The 21,541-nt window shown below is 42.1% G+C and overlaps 2 protein-coding genes across 2 annotated transcripts in view; one reads left to right on the top strand and one right to left on the bottom strand.

Annotated features, from left to right (window-relative positions):
• IQCH (IQ motif containing H) overlaps nucleotides 1-613 on the bottom strand; it is a 66,478-nt gene extending 65,865 nt beyond the window's left edge. Inside the window, exon 1 of the mRNA XM_035336340.1 lies at nucleotides 510-613. Coding sequence (XP_035192231.1) covers nucleotides 510-560 — 51 coding nt within the window. The 5' untranslated portion in view covers nucleotides 561-613. The remainder of the gene's footprint in view (nucleotides 1-509) is intronic.
• A 47-nt stretch (nucleotides 614-660) lies between these two features.
• Nucleotides 661-19,696, top strand: AAGAB (alpha and gamma adaptin binding protein). Its single transcript, XM_035336344.1, has 10 exons — nucleotides 661-809; nucleotides 6,745-6,935; nucleotides 7,608-7,704; nucleotides 8,417-8,506; nucleotides 10,672-10,755; nucleotides 14,765-14,847; nucleotides 15,524-15,617; nucleotides 16,293-16,397; nucleotides 16,917-16,966; nucleotides 17,082-19,696. The coding sequence occupies exons 1-10, from the start codon at nucleotides 737-739 to the stop codon at nucleotides 17,157-17,159; spliced, it is 945 nt and encodes a 314-aa protein (XP_035192235.1). The 5' UTR covers nucleotides 661-736; the 3' UTR covers nucleotides 17,160-19,696.
• The last annotated feature ends 1,845 nt before the right edge of the window (nucleotides 19,697-21,541 follow it).

Genomic DNA, 21,541 nt, shown 5'->3' with positions numbered 1-21,541 from the left:
ATTTTGTGACCCTGGTTACATGAAGAGCATCACAGAAGTACAAATTGCAGATACTCAAATAAAACAATGCCGTGGCTCACGTGTACTGAGGATTACAACATGATTACAGCAAGACAAGTAACTCAAAGGTACTCCAATGTGATTCCAACCCAAAATCTAAACCCTCACAGCATTTCTCAGGCACACGCCGCCAAATCCAACCCAGGTCCAACCGCTGAGGGCTTCACCAGTGCAGAGAGGAGCTCAAGAGACATCCCCAGCGGAGATGTATCCCAAGGAGACCCCACGGAAGCTCACAGAGAGGTATTTATCCCTCACTTTGTGTATTTATCCCTCACTTTGGGTGACATTTTAGTGACAGAGCGTTGCACCACAGGACAGCTTCTAGGGCACAGCTTCATGAGGTACCAACTTCACCCCTCCGCCCCCAAGAGCGAGCTGCCGCCCCTCCCCACCCCCAGCTTCCCCCCCTGGGCCGGGGGCAGCGCCTGGGCCCCTCCCGGACCCACCTGCACCAAAGCGGCCTCCGCCCCCCTCCCCGGCCCCGCCGAGCCGGCCATGGCGGCTGCGCCCGCGCTCCTAGCAACGGGACGCGCGAGGCGGGCCGCGCCACCCGCTCGCACCGCGAGGGGCCGAGCCGCCAAGTCAAAGCCGATTCAGCCGCCTCTCGCCGCGTTTTTCCCCCCCGTCCTGCCGGGGCCGTGTGGTAGCGGCCGGAAGGGGCGCGGCGGGCGCCATGGCGGCGGCGGGGCCCCTGGCGCTGGTGACCAGCTGCGCCCGCGGCTTCGCGGCCCAGGAGCTCGTCAAACGTGAGTGGAGGGGGGAGGGGGGCTCCGGCCGCGTCTCCCACAGCCCTTACCCGGCCTCCGCGCTGAGAGGAAATGGACTAGGGAGGGAATAAATATGCCAGTGAGGGAATAAACTGGTGTCCAGAGCAGGGCTGCGAGGCTGGTGGAGGGCCTGGGACGCCAGTCCTGTGAGGAGGACTTGTGTTCTTCCTGAGGGAACTGGGGGGGGTTGGGGCTGGGGAAGAGGAGGCTCAGGGCAGAGCTTATTGCTCTCTGCAACTGCCTGAGAGGAAGCTGTGGGGAGCTGGGGTCGGCCTCTTCTCACAGGTAACTGTGATAGGAGCAGAGGGAATGGCCTCGAGTTGTGCCAGGGGAGGTTCAGGCTGGAAATGAGGAGACATTTCTTGTCAGAGCAGTCAGGCACTGGGATGGGTTGCCCAGGGAGGTGGTGGAGTCACTGTCCCTGGGGGCATTCGAGGAAAGGCTGGATGTAGTGTCTGGGGACATGGCTTAGTGGTGACATTGGTGGTAGTGGGTGGTTGGACCAGGTGATCTTGGAGGGCTTTTCCAGCCTTAATGATTCTGACACCATCACCGCAGGAGGGAGGAGAAATGAAACAGCCCCAGCTGTTTTGGTGTGAGCCAGCCACTGTCTCAAGTGTCTCAAGTCCTGCCTAGGATCACAGAATCATTAAGAAAAGATCTCCAACTCACCTGGTCCAGCCATCCCCCTACCACCATCACCCACAAGCCATGTCCCTAAAATATGGCCTGAACCAGAGCATCTCGCAACTGAACGAACATGTTTGTACAATAGCAGATGTACACTAACAAGTTACAGCTTGGCTAGACCATAAGCCCCCATTAGCCTTTCTGGGTATCCACAGCAGCAAAGTGGCCTCGTGTTCCTCCAAGACACTCCAGGTGCCCACAAGAACAAGACGGGGCAGCGGAGTGACACCGGCAGTGCAGTCCTGTGGGCACAGGAACACAAAAGCAGGCCACGCACAATCCCATGGGTTTTACCTTTCCAGTTATCAAGTGACCAGAGAATATCTTGGACCTTCAGGGCTGGAGAATTTTCTAAAGCTCCTGATGGGTCTGAGCACTTGCTTAGGTTCTCTTGGATGCGTTTGACCATTTGTCATCTCTGCATCAGCACAGAAAAAAGGGAAAGTTACAGCAGCCTCTCTGCAGTTGTCAGAACTGCAGATTGCACTTACCCCACATGGAGTGACTACACTCATGCAGTGGGAAGTGGTTATCTTGAGACCCAGTTCCCCTTTTTATGGCTTGGAAAAGGGAACATGGGTAAGACCTAACAGTAGAGAAAACTTTGGTGGAACTTTTAGTAATTCTAAAAATCACAGACATTCCAGGAAGAAGTGTTTAGATCTTGGTGGTTTTGCCATTAGGACTTGTTAGTGTGCTTTTTAGGGAACTGGCACGAGTGCTTTGATGTGCATAACTTTAACAATGTGAGTGCACACACAGCCTTTCCTTTTCCCCCCCCTGCTCTTTCAGTGGTATCTTGCTTAGGAGCATGGTGAAGGGGCTTCCCCCAGGGACATAAGTACAGTAAGCTATAAAAACCTATAAAACATTTAAGAATATGTTGTTGAGGATGTATGGCTATGGCTGGCTACAGTAAATTGGGTGGGTTAAAAGGTTTTGGTGGGTTGGAACAAAATGCTGGTGCAATTCTCAGTACTTGTGCCCTCACAGCATGAGTGTCACGCCAGCTGAAAGGCATTACCTGATGGTGGTTTGGCTCAGTGCAGAGAACAAGTCTTATATTAGCACCTCTGTCATAATTCAGTGTTTGATATGCAATATTTATGGTTAAATATGCTACTAAATACTGCATTGCCTGGTAAGGTCCATGTAATAGCTGCAGGTTTGGGGTCTACAACATGGAACAAAGATCTTACCTCCATTGTCACTGCTGTTGCTGCTGTGTTCCTGGACTTCCCTGGTACGTGTTCTTTGTAGGCAAACCTGGTTTGGTAAGCAGAAAGAAGCTGCTTAGAGGCTTTGCTGCTCAGAGGTATGCAAGAACTGAATTCTCCTGCTGATTGCCAGAAGTTTCCACACTAATCGCGAGGCTTTTTCCACTGTTTTAATCCTTTTAAGTAGAAAATGCCTTGAGGATGAGATTATTATGGTACATTTGCTAGATACCTTTTTACCCGTTCAAGTTTCTATGGGATACCTTGAATGCTTTATTTCACTGTATACTGTGGCAAAACTAATCTATAGAACACGCAGGATAGGATTGGCCCTTATCAGATAAATTAGGAATTAAAACACCAAATAAGTATTTTTGTTTTTATTAAAAAAAATGCTGGCAGACCAATAGTGTTTTACAGAACTGATGTCATCTTCCACTTTTTTTTTTGACTGTTTACCTCTCCTTCCTCCCCCACAGCAGAACCCAAGGTGGACACATTGGGGTTCACTTTACTCCTTGTGTAACTTGCAGGAGTATTTCGCATGGTGTATTCCACCAGGTGGCTCTCAAGGCCCAGAATGCGAGAACTACTTGGTGTACCTACCAGCAGAACTGGGATCACTTGGGGCACAGTAAAAAAAAAAAAGAAAAGCAATTGTGTTCTTGCATCTATTCAATCTAAAGACTGCCAGGAGGAGTGATCACTACTTAAATCTGCTTGGGAAGGAATATCTGAAAAAAGTTGTAACGGTTCTGAAAGAGATATCCCTAACCCAGTGACCTTGAACGCAAAATGGCAGAAGAGCCTAAGTACCAGATGGATGTTAGAGAACAGGGAACACAGCAGCAAAAGGCAAGAGATCTGCACATGACTCTATTCTGCTTCTCTGAGAAGTTGTTTCTGGTCACTAATGGCCCTTTTGTAAAAGTAATTAATTGCTGCCCTCCTCTTCCAGAATACGCAAGCCTCTAGTACAAAAAGGGGACAGCTAGGTTAGGTTTTACAGTTTTACACTGTCCTCTTCCTTGTCTTCTAAACCATTTAATGTACAAAGCCTATATGCAAGCCCATGAAATTAAGTCATCAAGTTTAAATCAGTAAAATGAAATTGAGCAAACATTTATGTAATTAGCTGAAATTCATTTCTAATTATATATCAGGGTTTTTTTTTCTGATTAAAAATGATGGATACTTGTAAGACTAATAAACTTCCTGGAAAGGAAGTGACTGACCTGGAAAGGTGGTGACTGACAGCCTGGAAGTAAAAGCACCTTCTTCTTTGGACAGAAATGTAGAAGTCCATTGATCCGTACAGTACCAGTCACTCCAGCACTGGACTGAGCCACAGACTGACCCTGTGCCAGTTGCTGCCTTGTTCCCAAACGGTTTGCACCTTGAGGGCAAACAGACACAAAGCAGGATAAACTGCTGGGGAGGCATGTGTTGCAGTGAAGGAAGATAACCGTCCACATCCAGCAAGGTGCCGGTCCCAGGGAGCCTGGAGGGTGCACAGGCAAACAGAGCCGATGTGTGCAGGAGGGCATGCATGGCCTGAGGAGGAGCTGGAGCTGGCTTAGCAGTGGTTTCTTGGCCCCCCAGCCCAGAATAACTCACCCTACCTGAGGAACCCTCCGTCACTCCAGAGTCCTTTTAGACAGAAGTGGGGGAGGCTGAAATACGTCCTGGTGTTCAGCACTGGGTGAAGATGGTAAAGTTCAAATCAAAGTTATTTCAATAAAACAAGTGTCCAGCATTAGCAGTAGAGGTATTTCAGAGAGGATCTTAAACCCTAAGTCATGTTTTTGAATGACACGAAGCAATATTCTTTTGTGGAGTGAACTTTTCCAGGCGTGTTTTTAGTTCTCTTTAATACCAGTGCGTTCAGAGCCTGTTTCCATGCCTGTCATCCAAGCCAGCCTCTCTGCTCTATGGAAAGGCGAGCTAATTAAGTCAGCCCCATAGGCCTGCCTGCTGTTGTGGTCACCGAGTGACTCAGATGGTTTTCCGAGGTTTTTGGATGGCAAACCACTGACACTTTCAATGGCTGGGAAGCTTAAAATTAAAAATGAGTAACTCACTGGAGATAAGTTGGGCCAGTCACCTCCTCCTGCCATGTTAATTGTCTGGAAGTTTATTCCATATCCAAATAAAGCTAAAATGGAATTTATCAATGGCTTTTCTCTCAAATTAAACTATTCTGGCTTAGTTTATTATTTTTTCCCATTCAAATACAGACTGTTGGGAAGAAATTCTTGGGATTCCAAGGCAGCAAATACCATCCTTAGGCCTGGTGCAATGCACGTACCCTTGACAACTCGGTTGGAGTTGCAGTGTACAGTATTTTGTGGTCTTTTCTTGGTTGCTCCAAAGCCTCAGACAAGTGGGTCGAAGTGCCTTTTGGGGGAGAACCCATTCCCAAGCAGCCCCAACTGCAATTGCTTCCTGCAATCAGGCTGTGGTGCAGTAATTTGGTACAACCCCACGTGCCGTCCCAGACACAGCGAGTTCGAATCCTTTCAGAAAGCTCCCGCAGTGCTTTGAGGTCAGCACACAACATCCAGTTTTACTGGGAGAGAAATTTCACAGGGGGTCGGCAAAATCTTTGGGCAAATGACAGGTAATCAGAGGCACAATGGGATGAAAGGCTGCTTCAGACACACGAGCAGTAGCATGTGGTAGGAAATGGGACACGTCCTCATTCTTCTAGCAGCACTTTGAGACCTAAATATGTCCATGAACTCCTTTGTAAGAAAAAGATCACTTAGAAAGTAGACATGAAAAAGTAGACATGAAAGTTTTTATCAGCTTATGAAAGTCTTTTGGAAGTCTTCCCTTTTGTACTTCTATAGTGGGTAGCTTGAACAGATTTCCTTTCCTCATGCCATTTACCTCCCTTTGCCCAAGTCTGACTGCTGACTTTCCAAGGTTCAATCACTCCTGGGGCCACAAACCATCAGGACGACGGTTGTTCCTCTGAGCTATCAAACCGAAGGAGGAACAGCAAGAAGTGACAACTGAAGTGCTCCATTTTGCTGTTGAAGTAGCAAATAGACGAACAACAAAAAATCGTAAGATTATCAAACCATCTAACCAAAAGCAGTAGTCTGGTCCATATTTATAAGAACCTAAGTTTGGAAGCTTATGCTCTGGGAGTGCAGAGTTCAGAGTCCAGGTTTGTGTGGGATTACCTCAGTGGTGATGTCCCCAGCCAACTAAGGAATTGTCTCAATCCTTTAGGATAAAAACCTTAAAATCTTTGAAAACCCACTTCTCAAAAAACTCTTCCGATGCCCCGATGACTCCATCAATTTAATATGATTTACTTGTATTATAAAATGCCCACGATGGTTCACCTTGGACAAGATACCCTGCCCCTTCCAGCAAGGTGCGGATGGGGTGCTCCCCTACAAGCTGTAATTCAGCTCCACCAGGTGGCTGTCACGCCATGAGTGTTCTGCAAAGGTTGCTACCAGCACACGAAGGGCAGCATTTAGCATTGCACTATCAAAGCACTGCCTTGGATTTTAATTGTTGAACTCCTACGTGGAATTTAATGGAAATTACAACCAAATTCCAGTCACTTGGTTTATTTTCTCATTAGTTACCTTGAGATTTTGGTCACAGTTAAACAGTTCTTTACATCTGAATGAACGTGCAAGGTTTGTTTCTGCTGAAATGAAGCCTTTTACTCTCTCCATACATCCTGTTTACAGGTCGTGAGTTTGAGGCTAACACTTCAAAATGCATTTCCAGGGGGGAAAAAAAAGGCTTACTCTCTCAAGACCTTCTGTACCATATTTTATTTTTGAAAGCTAGAATTTATCTGAGTACTAAACAGTAGGATCAAGTAAGGAATGGAGTTCTAAGTTTTTTAGATCTTAAATACACATTCCTTTTATTAAGGAAGTGAATATGGCTCTGTGTCACCATTGTGCCAAGCTTTACCAGTTGAATTATTTTCTTGATGCTGGTTTTTATAATTTCTCTCATTTTCTTTTATACAGGTATCACAGGAAGAGACGACCTTACTGTGGGTGCTACTACAAGTGGAGGAGTGCATTTTTACCCTTGGACAATAGACAATAAATACTACTCTGCGGATATTCACCTCTGTGTAGTACCAAGCACATTTCTTGTTACTGGAGAAATTGCTGAATCTGTGCAAGCATTTGTGGTGTACTTTGACAGCTCAATAGTAAGGCTCTTCTGCTTCATTATGTTGCTTTATCTGTATGGTATCGCTGCCTTATGGTGATAACCACAATCTGTATTATCTTCATCTTGTGACCTCCATTTCTTTTAGGCTGTTCTATTAATTAGCAGTAGATCAAAGGTAAATTGTACCTTCTAACAACAGCAGATATTTCCTTCCTTTTTGCTGTTGGACTCCTAAATATACCTTATCCTAAAGATACCTTTAACCACACATCTCAGTGCTGTCTCAATAAACCAGAGCAATGAGCATGGTTCATCAGCTACCACAACATCCACTTCAGTGTGGAAGATGGAATAGCTGAACATCAAACCTGAGATCTGCTTAAAATTAAGTACTAGTGATCAATATTAAGTGAAAGACTTTCCTACTTTAAATTAGGAAATTTAGATTAGGAAAAACCTAATCTAAATTAGGTTGCATAATTAACATTAAATATGAAAGGGAGGGCCAAGGGTAAATCAAGAATCAAGAAGGCTGCTGCGTATAAATCAACTTCTGTAGTTAGAACACAAGCATCTTAAATATACCCAATGTGCAGTCTGGCACATTTCCTTATCTCATTGCTATTTTTCTAGTACTATTAATGGTTAAAACTGGTGTAAAACTTGAAGTATTTGAGGATGTATTCCAAAGATCTCTTCTTTCCTTTAGAAATCTGGACTTGATAGTGTCTCTGAATGGCTTCCTCTGACAGAAGAGTGGCTACCAGAAGTCATGATCCTGGTCTGTAACAGGGTATCTGAAAACGGTATGATACCCATAGAAATCCAAAAGTGACTTCAAGATTTCTTAAAATATCTGGGTGAAAATGGACTTTGTATTTAAGAGCCAGGGTGTTCTCATGACCAAGAACAGAAGTATTAAACTAGCAGTACTTAAAACTGACTCAGAATTTTACAAGCTTGCTTAAAATGAACTTTGCATATCCCATTCCTAGTATGCTAGTGGGCACTGCAAGGTAACTAACAAGGCAGGCATATTACTGATGTTCACAATCCTTTCTAGTGAAGAAAAAGGATGACTGAGTTGCTTAACTGTAGTGGAAATTAATGTCTTTTTTTAAAAAAAAATAATTTGGGCATTAAATACACATGGCTGCTTTGGTTCTCTATTAGCATATCTATACCTTACAGTTTGCTGTTGTATAAGGTAACACATTTCAGGTTCAAATCCAGAGTAGTGGCAACCTTCGTTCACTGTGGCACTTCACTTACATTCCCCTGTGAGCCATTTGGTTTTATAGTATTTAAAAATAATTCAAATAAGTTTAATTCTGGGGTCCTTTGAAAATAATTTTGAAGCTACTGGAGCGCCCAAGCCAGCTACTACTATTTTTTCCCCTGCCCATACAATCCAGAACAAGCAAGCAACTTTGAGGGACTAAAACAGCGAGAAATTCAACTGTTGGTATTAGTCTCAAATGTGTATGTTTAGAAAGCATTTTTGTTTCCCCACATTAGGTGTTAACAGACAGAAAGCTCAGGAATGGTGCATCAAGCATGGCTTTGAACTGGTGGAACTTAGCCCCGAGGAACTGCCAGATGAAGATGGTAGGTACTTGTTTTAATTTTTTAGAATGAAAAAGACACCAAAATATCCCCTAAACTATTGCAAGGGGCATGATTCTTCCTGTGCTACATGATTACCCAAGTACAACTGCTGTTTCTATAGTACCTACATAAAACTAGTATCTGCTCCTTTTTCTCGTCACCAATCCTAGGACTATTGATACATAAAAAGCATTTATATTTCATTTTGAAATCACTCAAAATCAGTCTCAAAACAAGCAGCAGATAGACGCACAAGGGCAGGAAAAATCTTAAGTCTTTTTGAAGATGACTTAAAACTATTGTACATAAGAAGAAAAGATAGACATTATTCAGTGACATGATAGGCTGTAAAGGGGAGATTATTGAAAAACATTTTAGAAGTGCATGCACTGTTACACAGGAAATAAACCAGTTTCAAAATCACTTGCCTAGCCATAGTTATAACTTGAGAAAACCCGTAAAGCAAAGTCAGTAGTGTGATGTTCCACTCTTGAAAAGTGACTCTGCACTTCCTGACAGCCTTATCAGAATTAGCCTTATCTCATCTCAATGATTAAGAAAGTATCTAAATTTTACCACTACAGAACCAAAAATAAGATAACCAACTCAATTTCCAGTCTAGAGTGGAATAATTCACTAACATTTGCTCCATTTCAAGTTTACCAAGTACATAGCTGTCACTAAAAATATGTTAGTCTAAAGGCCTTCTAAAAATCAAGCTCCCCTCTCCAAAGAGATAGATAAATTATAACCGTATCCCAAGTAGGCAAGAACTCCTGGCCCTACGTCTTTTAAGATGCATTTCAGTTTAACACTTTTTAATTTTGGAGTGGGTGGGATGCTTATAAATCTGATTCGTAGAAAACAGGAAGATCAGTAATTAATACCCATTAAAGTTTTCTTCTGAAGTGCTTTTAAAGGCAACATCAGTAACATTAAGTTATTTTTCTACTGAGTAAGTGTTGTAAAGACCAAGCTATGCACCATTTAAATAACAATCACTTTAAATAATAAGTAATGGGAATAACAACTCAGGGTATTAATCTTTGGAATATTAAGATACACATTCTCTCCTGCACTTTCTAACATGCTGGTTGATTCAGTGTGACTCATGCATGAGAGGAAATGCATTGCACTCAGTAACATACTTACCTTGTATGCATTCTACATGAATTACAGAAGATAAAATAGATTCAGTAAACTTATTGAGCCCATATCTGCTGAAAAGTTGTGACATTCTTGGTATCTCATCCCAAACAAACTGGAGCTCTAACTATAACTGCACTATCAGTCAGTTTCGTGTACTGAGGACAAGAGCTGAGGCTAGATAATGACCAGTACAAAACTAAACAACATTATCACGGAGGGCAGAGTATTTGATAGCTTAAATTCATTTTTAAAGGCAGCTTCAATTATTGCACCTGTCCCTGAGTCATCCTAGAAGAGCTGATTTTCAAGCAATCACATGTTTGTATCCAAAGGGCTTTTCTTCCCTATTGCTTTGTGAGACCTATACAAACATGGGAAGCTGACTAAGCCAAGGAAATGGGAAAACTGACTTCATATAAAGTGGTGTCAGATCTATTCAGTAAGCTGGAGTCCAAACAATGCTTTCCCTAATCTTTGAAGTTACTGTAATTTACAGGATTACTGCAACCCTTAGTTAGATGTTGTGAAAATAGCTTTTGTACGATAGTTTTCATTTAACAAGCATTGCACCCTTCTCAATGGTTGTCTGAAGTTTTCTGAAGGAATTCTAGAATCTATTTATACTATACAGCATTCTGAAAGATCTTGGGGGTAAGAGAGGTCTTGCTTCTAACATTGACTTAAAAGTTGTTTATTACTTCTTAAGTTACCTGGAAGTTATTTATTAATGTAGGTCCAATGCTAAATATTTAAAAGCTCCACTCAAAATGTAGATTTCTCTATAAAAGGTAGAGAGCTCACAGTTCATAACACCCACAAGTCTAGACCACGAGGTGTGCCATGAATCTAGATTTCTTTGGCCTTCCAGGAAGCAAAGGCAAGAAATCTTTGCTAAGAAAAGTCCTTTATATCCATTGGTGTAAGATAGGACAGCTATCCAGTCACACATCATGTTACTTTGAAGCATGTACTGGTGTTTCGTCTAATTATGAGGAATGAAACATCTTTTTGTTTAGATGACTTTCCGGAGTCCACAGGAGTCAAGCGAATTGTGCAAGCCCTGAATGCCAATGTGTGGTCGAACGTAGTCATGAAGACTGGTATGTAATACGGATTCCCACTGCGTGAACTCTGAAGACCATGAAGCCTGGAGGCTTTTAGCAAAAGTTTAAGTTTAGCAGCTACAGTGCTATTGCCAGTGCATCAGTATGCAGACAGCTACAGCACTGCAACCTTTTAGATGGAATAGTAGGCCTTCCAGGTATCACTTCTTGTCCCTTGATAAACAGAGACTTAGAGGCAATGGGTGAGATTTAATCCCATTTCAGTATTTGTTCCCGTTTCCTCTATACTTTAACTTGCTCTCAAGTGTCTGGTGAAGCTTTTAATACATTAAGTGCACTGCAAGGACTGAGTTCCCAACAGAAATCCCACTTAAGTAAACGGAAACAGCAGAACTTTTTGGAAATAGCACAAAACCCAGACAACCCAGTTTCCTGCAGGTAATTGATTATCAGGTGGAGATACAGTTTTGGAAAAATCACTTCAGGATTAGACAGTACAAGAGGAAATGTGTGGCTAGCCCAGAGTTACTACTTGTGTAAATACTTCTGTTTTCTTGAAAGCCTTTAATTACCCTTCTAATTACACAAGTTGTTGCAGGAAGTGTAGGAAGATGATTTTTGTGTGGTGTTTGGCCTTATATTTCTTGTTTCAGAGACATCCCACTATCAACCTTCTGATGTCTGCCTGCTCCCTGATGTACAATTTTCCACTCTTGTGGCTTCTTCCTTCCTACATCTTTTTACTGCGTAATGATTTCAAGTGCTGAGAGGTTTTTGTTCTTGAAACTGCAAGATGGTTAGTGGGGATTCAGAGTAACTAGGATAAGAACTCCTAAACTTTTTTTAAGGTTGCCTTTTCAGTATTTCTCACCCCACATTAGAACGAGGCTAAGATTGGTTCCAATTTACCGTAACCATTGTAGAGAAACAGGTAGCTATTTGAGATGGCACAAAGTTAATCTTGCTAGTACAAAAATGGTTTTCTTAACATTTGACAGATGTCACATTACAGAAGAACAGAACTTAGTCACATATTCAGTTCTTTGTGGGGGGAAATTCCTATGCATCGCTAGCATATTATGTAAAGGTCAAACTCCTTGAAAAATCCGGATTTTTTTTAATCTCCACATTACAGAAACCACACAGTGTTGATATATGTTACTACAAACCCCTCAGGAGGTGAACTATATTTGGACGTTGTTGCAACCTGACTGTGCTTTCAAAGGGAAGTGGTTGAGCTCATTTTACCCAAAATAGAACTTTTTACAACCTGTAGCATATCTTTTGTTTTCAGCTTCCTCCTGATCCTGGAAACTGGCCACCACGTAAATAAAACCTTAGCTTTTCTGCTGAGTTACCCCTAACTGCTGACCATTTAGCAGTCATACAGTCACACTTTAGGTGAAAGTTTTTTCATACAGAATATATGATGTTTGAGTAGCAGGAAAGGTTTATAGCACTGTTAAGTGTAGCCATCCAAAAAGCCAATATTACATCATCTTACTTCAGCTAGCTATTTGTATGAGAATTTAAGTTAATGGACAGAATAGGAATGATTTTTTTAAGTTATGAGCATTAAAATCATTTTATTTTAAAGTGTGTTATGCTAAACCCAAGCACAGTTCTTCTGAAGTTAAGTACTGTGCAATTAAGAAAAACTTGACCTTTTGATTTTTTTTCTCTAACCATTACACATATTCATTCTTATACTGATCCATAAGTATTAAATATAACATAATTGAATATAAACAATTTTACATCATGTAATACTACATAATTTGTGTGTAAATAAAGCAGTTACTGTCTCTACTAAAAGGAAAACAAGCAGCCTTACCTGAGAAGACTTAGAGAGCCATCTCCTTTCCAGTTGGTGTAAAGTTTTTTGTTCTCCAGGCATTGGAGTTGTCTTCAGTCTGAGAATCAGGTGATTTTCTTCCCCTTGTGCAAGAACATCAACACTTCTTCAGTTAACAACCCTCCCACCCCCAAAAGCTCATAACGTTGCTGTTGTTCATAGCTGTCCCAACAAGAGCGAAGCTGGTTGACCTAGCCAGCATTAAGAACAAGAAATTACTGCCCTCTGAAAGAGGCTGCTTGGCTACTTCCCTTCTTAAATAGGTGCTTCAGTGATCGCAGCTGGAGCTGGTCACCTAGGGCGGAGCCTGGCTCCCTTTACAAAGAATTAGCCCAATTTATAGGTAATATTTAAACTGAATTGTTTAAATGAATTTTGAATTCCAGCTGCTTAGTTCCACTTTTTGCATGAATGTCACGTCAGCTGCAGACAGACTATGGAAGAGTAGTAGATAAAGATAAGATGGTAGAGTGCCATGAAACAAGCACATATGAATTACTAAGCCACGCTGAGAGCAGCGATTGATGGTACCTGTGAAACCCTATAGACTGCATCATAATGGAGCCATCGGCTATTACAATAATTTGAATGAGATAATTTTTGGCTTTCGTTCTGTAAGAACACTGCGTAAGACATCACCCACTTCCTGAATTGCACCCAGAAGTTGCAATAACTTTTACATCCAATAAAAAGAGTTTATAGGAAGGTTTGTTCAAGGGTGTGACTGGAAGCAAGTGTTGTGTCTGCCACCTCCCTAACCACGGATCGAGAAACAAATAGCTGCTTTTCAGAGATCCCGGCTGCAGATTCTACTGCTTTCTAATTAGGACAACATTTTCTAATTACACAGGCTGAGGTTATGTGTATGTGGGGGGGGTGGGGGGGATGGAGACACTGCCATTTTTCTGTACAGGATGAACTCAAAGCACAGATACGAAAGAGGTACACGATTAGGTCACTTGATCCACCCCCCGCCAATGTGGGAATGTTCTCTCTCAAGCACATTCTGGACTGCAATGTCCAGTCTGGCTTCAGATGACTCAGAAATTGGCTAAACACTGATCTTTACTTTTTCCCTAAAGACAACGCTTTGCTCAGCTTGCTGAAACTTCGGGAAGCTACTTTGTTTTGAGTTGCAGGTCCCAGTCTTTATCACTCAATTGCCGGTTAATATCTCTGGCAGAGGGCTTTCATATTTCTTGCAACTGAACATTTTTCAGGCGATTCATTCGGCTAGACTGAGTCACTTCTTCCCAAACCTTTGGCAAGTGATGTGTATAAGCAGAAAAACTGTATAGAACAGAGCCAATTGAAACAAATACCTGCTGGGGGTACCTTAGGGGGGACAAGAGGACTGGCACAGGACTCACGTTAGCCAAAGAACACAGTGGAGATTATTAAACAGGAAATGAAGTCTTAGTAATTCTCCAACTGAGACATGTTTACATGTTTTCTAGATAGCTGATGGTGTTAGTTACACATTCAACTCTGCAAAATTTTGTATAAATGGCAAGTAAATTTGGACCGTGTATAAGAATTACATCATCCTAACATTTGAATCTAGAGCTTAGTCATTACTGTAATATTAATGTAGACCACATTTCTTTAAAGAAAGTAATATTAATCTTTCTTCTGGCATAAGTTGCTGCTTCCTAGCTATTTGTAGTACAATAACTTAACGTTATTTCTTTTTTAGTTGACTAAAATGCTCATATTTTCAGAAAACTCTCCTGAGTCTCCCATGTAACTACAAATATTTACTATTCAAGGCAGAGCCAGCAGAAGACATGGCTTAGCAAAAATCCCAACACCACCTATTGTACATACGTTTTTGTTTATAAACCAAGTTTTAAAAATACAGTTAGCTTAATTTACAAATACTGTGCCGTGTCTATCGGATGAAAAAGATGATGATTGTTTTGTTTCAGGTTTCAATTTACTTTTTTTTTGAAGTTGGATTATAAAATACCATTGAAAAACAGTAGGTTAGCGACCATGGAAAGCCCAAATGAACTCCATGAATTCTGTATTAGATATTTTAAAATTGCCTATACAGTTTTGTAGGGTATTTTGTGGGTGTGGGGGTATGGGGATGTGTCTTTCCTAAAATAATCTCTACCCCCTGGTCAGTTGCATCTCTTTGCAGTAGTACTGCATCTTCTGTCAAGCTAACAGCTGTTTTGTTTCTAGACAGGACCCAGGGTTTTGGCCTTCTCAGTACATTAGCAGGGGCGAACTGTAGCATTGGATCAGAGGAGAACCAAGATACAGAAGTAAACAGTAATTCCTATTTCTTGTTCTTTGCTCTTTCCTGTTGTCGCACGGGGTGTAGTGGTGGCGGCTTTCATTTTTCTCCTCCTTTCTCAAGGGATACTGCACAGCCTATCAGAATTTATTTTAAAGGAGGATTCTGAAGTCTGAAAAACAGTCTGCATTTTTTTAAAAAAGCCCTCCTGAGACAGTTGTTCCTGGCAGCTGTCACCTTGTGGCCGTGAGCTCGCTCTTTCGGAACACTGCTTCAGAACTCCTCATTTTACCTGAGATGTCTGGCTGTGCTCTCAGTGTGGAAACCTGTTGGGTGTGGGTTGCACACACAGTTTGGCACTGTGTGTGTTGTACCCCAGACAGCCCACTGGGGCCAAGGCAAAATTACAAAAGCTCCATTTGAGATGCTGTTTCTCATTAATATCCAAGAGTGGTATTTTGTGCAAAAGAAAAACTGTCACTTGAAGGTTTTATTTAAAAAGTAAGCAAACCTATCATGGAAAAGCTTCGTGTAGTAGCTACGTACAGTGTTGCAGAGGTGTGGCTTTTCATGATACACAGGGTACAGTCGGTAGCAGTTTATGATAAAGAGTAATATTTTGAAATTAGGAAGCACTTGGTTTGCTGATGATGCTTTTTAGGGTGCATCAGTAGTTCCTGTAATATCTGTTTGTTTCCCGACAGTCCAATCCCTCAGCAGCAGACAGAGAAGAATCCCATTTAGACAACAGAGAAGATGCAGCTAGCACAAACAACCTGCAGATTGACAACCACGTAGGTAAGCTCTCTTTCTGCTTGGCAGATGTGTTGGAGCAGGCACCCCTGGCTGGAATGCTCCCAGAAAGCTCCTGGCTTTCTCTCAATTAGAAATAATGGCAAAAATGCCAGAGCCAGTAGAGGCTAATTGTTTAGCAGTAAGGTGTTCTCCTTGAGAACGTGAGCCCAACTTTAGAAAGGATAGGGCCCCTGCAGCTAAGGTCTGCCAGCAGTACTGCTGGCTGGAAACATTCAGAGCTGAATTTGTGAAATTTCCCAGTGTGGGTATTCTTTCCATTGAGAAACATCTTTATAAGAATAAATCTGTAAGCTTTATGGTTGAGAGAAAAATAATTACAACTTGACACCCTCCAGCCTCGTTCAGCAGGAAGCACGCTCTACATGGGTCCATCCTAAATGGATCATTTTATATTAAGCAAGAAACCTTAAATACTGCCTGAACTCAGAAATGCTACTGCAATATAACACACCCAAATTAGTTACCACTGCAGTGGTGCCATAAGTTGGCTTTCCGAACAATCAGTAAATTAAATGTTTCTTTCCCTCTGGGGGGCCAGAGAGGGGGGTATGAATGGGATATGCAGATGTTATAATGTTGTTTTTATCAGATTGCTTTTATGCTTACTGACGAAACAGAATAATTTACCTAAAACAAACCTATGTGCGTTTATTTTAGATCCCATGTTAGATATGGACATTCAAGAGCTGGCCAACCTAACCACGAGAGAAGGTGACCTGGAGAACTTTGAAAGGCTATTTTCAAAGTTGAAAGAAATGAAAGGTACGTACTGGGGAGAGGTACTAGCTTATTAGCTCGCCTATTCTAATCAATCAAAGGCATGAAAGGCAGTGTGTGAAGTGGGGAGGTTGCACAAATCCTTATTCTGCTGCCTGAGGTATTGTACAAGTAGCTGATCTTTCCATCAATTTCTCCATCATCTTAATAATGCTTTTGAAAGACGATGCTGCTCAGCTGAGTGCTATCACACAGTTCTAGTCCACCGTGAATTAACATTACACAGTTTTCTATACAATAACGTGTAGCAGAACTTTTATTTTAGCTCTACAACTGCGTGCCAATCTCGCAGTTTAAAGGTACAAACATTTAAGGTGAAATCCAGTGTGCTCAGAAGCATTGGCTTTCTGGTGTTAGCAAGTTGCAATAGCACTTATAAAACATGCTTCCTTTTTTATAATCTTAAAGAAGTTTCTTTGTAGCCCCCTAAAAATAATTGCAGTAGGCATTGCTCTGCCTGCTTGCTCCTGAGCGCGACAACCCAAGTCATGTTCTTTTCCACAGAAAAAGCTGCAACGTTGCCTCATGAACAAAGAAAACTACATGCCGAAAAGGTGAGATTTTGAAATTCACATTGAAATTATTAAAAACGGAGTTTTCCTTTCTGAGCTCTAAACTGCTAAACCTTCAGTCACTTGAGGGGAATTTTTCCCATTTTTCCATTGTTAGGTGGCCAAAGCGTTCTGGATGGCGATTGGAGGAGACAGAGATGAAATTGAAGGTCTCTCCTCAGACGAAGAAAACTAAGTTCTTCTGTAGCCGTAAGCGACAGAGCGATCCTAAAAGAGTGATCTTTTCCTGCAATAAGTGTTTACTGCAAATAGCCCCATTTAGCTGTAATTGCTCTCTTTGGTTAAAGAATTCTCCGTAATCATTGTATTAAGTAACACATTCCGCAACACCTAATGGTTAGAGTGGCTTTGTCTGAGCGTTCATTCTCTCTCTCAGAGTTTTAGAAGACAACGTATGGAGTTAGAGGAAATTATAAGTTAGTTTACATTTTTCAAATTAACATTTTTATTGGTTCCTCTTTTGAGTTTAAATAAACAAATTTACAACCAGTTATCTTTCTACATATGGCTAGTGGTTGTTACATGAGTACTTCATTCTGAATTCCACATTTTAGATGTAGGCCTGTTTGATGTCTTTATGTAGCTTTATAGCTGACTTACTAGTTAAAACAAACCAGATTTATATGAGCCATGAAGAGAAAGTTGGTGAATTGTGCTCTATTGTGAGCTGCTATGCCAAGTCTGCCAGGTTAATCCTGCTGAGTGCCAAAGCTATTAGAAATGGCCCATCGGCTTTGAATTCTATTTGCGTTTGTAAGTATGTGGTCCTTCCGTGAAAGCTCAGGTGTCGTGCCACACTCCCTGGCTTTCCACTAGAAACTAAATTTGAGATTAAATGCAAGACAGATTTTTGCTGTTGTTCCAGGGGTGAAGTTCCCTGCCCAAACCTTCTGCAGTGCTTGGCCTGCAAGGCCTAGGAGAATGCGCAGACCTCCTGCTGCTGAATTCTAGCCTAAACATCTAAAGAGAGAAGCTGTGATTTCAAGCACCCCACACTGGCACCCGGTGCATTTATTACAGACTCATGCACCTGAATATTAATTAGAAGGTGTCAGAGTGCAAGTCTCAAATTACTGCTTCATTTTATCAAGGATTAGAAAAATTCCTTCATCCTCAGAATTAGTCCATGGCCATCTTCTACACGGTCGCACAGTGAGACTTACTGGAGAATGTAAACAAACGTGGCTCTAGGAAAACAAGAAGGAAGGCATAGGTTGGTGAGGAAGAGAGAAGAGAAAAGGTAGGTGCCACATCTCCTTTTCTTCTAGAGTCAGCTGTCAGACAGTCAGCAGATTCCCTGCTGAAGAACCAGACCTTCTCTAGTGCTTGTCAGATGTACCACGTGAAATGGCGTGTTTTCCCCAAGAATATCTCCTTATCAGTCGGAAAATAGGCAGCGTTAAGCAATTTTGTTTTGAAAATTTGAAATTAACTTTTCCAGAGTCTGTTTTTTCATGTTAGGAAATGTAGTGAGTCTTAAACCAGTGACTTTCCATAAATTATTTAACAGCATTAAATTCTGAAAGCACTTTCACAGTGGTTCTTGACATTCATTGCCTGTTCTTTTAAGATTAAGCAAAGCTAAAATAATAGGCTTCTTGGAATACTGTAAATCATGTCCTGGGTAAAATCTGAAGTGTTTTCAACTCTAAGGAATAGAAGCCTTAGTAGCCTCAAAAGCTATATACAGACTGAGCCAGTGTAAAACACGTACTTTTAAGAAGAAATGTTCCTTTTACAGGGAGCCACATAGACATGCAAGGAACCACACCTACCAGTACCACCTCTTCCCATCTGCCAGGCCTTGCCATGACTTTGCCATCTCCTCCCATTCGCTCCTGGTTTGTTTGTTTGTTTTTTCCCCAACACAGAGAGCTGTAATAAAGAACTGAAGGCGGTTCCTTCCAAGTAGGGAACAGTTTTCTGTTTGCTTCTTGGTAGCTGAAGATTTTTTTTCCTTTCTAAACAGTTGTTGTGCAATAGAGATAAATGGCAAAAGTGCAGAGTAAATTAATTGAATACAGTGAAGAACGTAATACACTTGAATACTTTATAAAATCAATTTTATACGTGTGATATACGTGTGATAGTTTATTTAAATTGAATAAAATGATAACAACTAAATTTTAAGTTTTTTTTTTTCTGCCTGTTTCCAAGGTGCAAGCAGATAAATTCCCATCAACGATGCCTTATTCCAGGGTCAGAGTTACCAGTCTGGGCGCAGTCAGCCTGCTACAAATAGGAGTGATCGTAACGAGAACAAGTATTTGAAAGCACAGAGCAGGTGTTGACAGCACAGGCAAGCTTGATTTAATCAGAAGTACTCTGGTATAGTAGGAGGTAGGTCTGATAGCCACCATCCCCTAGGGAAGGCTTCTACGATTGGTAAAACATTTGTACAGATATTTTAATGCAGATCTCACTAACATGCTATGAACTCTCTGAAACGTTGTAAATGTCTGTCTCGTTAGTAGATGCTTTCTGTCCTTTAAGAAAGCACTATTCATCAAGGTAGGAGGTGTGGCTGAGAGGTACCGGGGACTGGTTTTAATGATCCATAAAGATTATTGTAGTGTATTTTTAAAGTTTACTTTGCTGGTGGTTTTGGTTCTTCTTTCTGGAGAAGCTTTGCTTCTGGCTGCAGGCGTTCTTTACAAAATAGGTATTACAGAAATGAATAAAAGGGGCATTAGTAGAAATGCAAACCTGAAAGTTGTTGCGTCTTAGTTTCTCTTTGTATGCCGCAGCATTGTTTAGCAGTAGCAGAAGAATTCCTGTCTTGGTTTTACATCCTTGTAACAGTTTTGAAGCTAACTTTCCCAGGTGTCGGTACTCCATTGCTGAGCAAGGCTCTGCAACAGCTCTGCGGTCCTGCCACGTGCCATGGTTGAGCTAATGCACTGTGGCTAGATGTAGCAGCTCGTCTCAGGTAAGGATGATCACAAGAGCATTTAGATATACAGTACATTATTTTTAGGACATGATTCTGGAGAACACAAGGATGCTTCAGTGAAAATGGGAAGGGTCAGTTTCTGTCTGTGGCCTTTGTAAGAAAGCTCAAAGGAAAGTGATCGCATCTGTTAGCAAAGAGCACTAAAAGGTTACAGCAAACACTCCGAAGGCTGTGGTAGATTAAACTAAACAGGCCTGATTAAATTACAATGCCATCGTTAGCCATGGCACCATTATCAACTGACTCTCATGAAAACACAGCGTAACGAGTTAAACTTTGAAGGCTCCATCAGCCTACACGGTGCCTGTTTGACTGCCTCTGGGTAATTTTCCTTGGAGGTGCAGAGCTGTCACGTGAGGGGTGGCAAGGGAGTAATGGGGATGTGATGAACAGAAGGGCAGTGTGTGAAAGGCAGCGAGGAAATCAAACAGTAACGTAACCTTGTCTTCCTATTGCTCCACTCTGGAGGCAGCTGTGACCCTACGAACACGTGCACCGCCTTTGGCAAGGAGCCGTGCTCCAGGAAAGGTTTGCAGAACGCCTTTCTCTTCCTGCGCCATCATCTGCAGACCACTGCTGTTGGTTTAACCCGGTGGCCTTAGATTTGATTTAGTGCATTTCAGACAGATTTTATCTCAGTGCTCGGAAAGCTTCCTCCCCCCTCCAAAATTAGCAGACGCAACGCTCTGTTGGAAAGCCAGTTCTCCACGTGCACAAAAATCCAACCCTTGGCAAGACAGCCAGCGAGGACCCAGCTGCCTAACAAGGGAGCTTCCTGCAGAACCTAGGCAGGAGACGCCCTGCCCTTCAGCCAGGAGGAAGCAGAAGAAGGGAATGAAACCTGAACAGAATCACGCATCTCGAGTCTAACATCAGAGCCCCCCTGCTCCCCTTGCTTCAGGAGAATGAATCTGCTGGTAGGGTGCTCCGTTAGGGGCTGGTGGTGAGGCGTTGCCCTGCAAATCAGGCTGCTGTCCTGACCAAGGTCTAGGATTACACTTGCGAGAGGACTTTCCTGCCCCTTGGCAGGTAACTGTTTGTTACCCAACTTTCTTCTGAACTGAAACCTCCAGGCAATGTTGATTCATTTTTTTATTTTTATTTTTTTGGTGGGGGGGTGCTAAATCTTTGATTTTTTTGTTTATTATCAAACCTGTGTTTTGCTCCAGCTTCCTTTTATCAGTGCAAATGAGCTTTCGATGCTGAAATCCATGATATGTTCAGGTGACAACTAGCAGAACTCACAGCTCCGAACTGCTTTACTACATCACACATGCATTTTGGCAACCCTACTATAAAACCTGGACAAGACCCTTTTATTACCACATTGTTGGAAAACAGAGTGGAAAAAGTATTCTCGTAAATCCTCTGTCAGGAAAAACAAACAAAAAAAATATCTGCATTTCAGTTAAACCCTAGGAGGAACATTAGGAGTTCACAGACTTAGATCATAGTGTGCCTTGGCTTTGTCAGTAACACTATTTGGAGAATGCCCTCTCCGAGGCCGGCTGAATGCCAGCGTGCACCTCACTTCCCAGCCTGGCTCCTGCTGAAATAACCTCTTTGCTCGGCACGTCACAGCCCAGGCCCACCCGGGTGCTTAT

This window comes from Oxyura jamaicensis, chromosome 10, assembly GCF_011077185.1.
Source record: "Oxyura jamaicensis isolate SHBP4307 breed ruddy duck chromosome 10, BPBGC_Ojam_1.0, whole genome shotgun sequence".
Classification (NCBI taxonomy): Eukaryota; Metazoa; Chordata; class Aves; order Anseriformes; family Anatidae; genus Oxyura; species Oxyura jamaicensis.
Note: the sequence above shows the minus strand (reverse complement) of the source record. Positions and strands in the feature narration are given on the sequence as shown.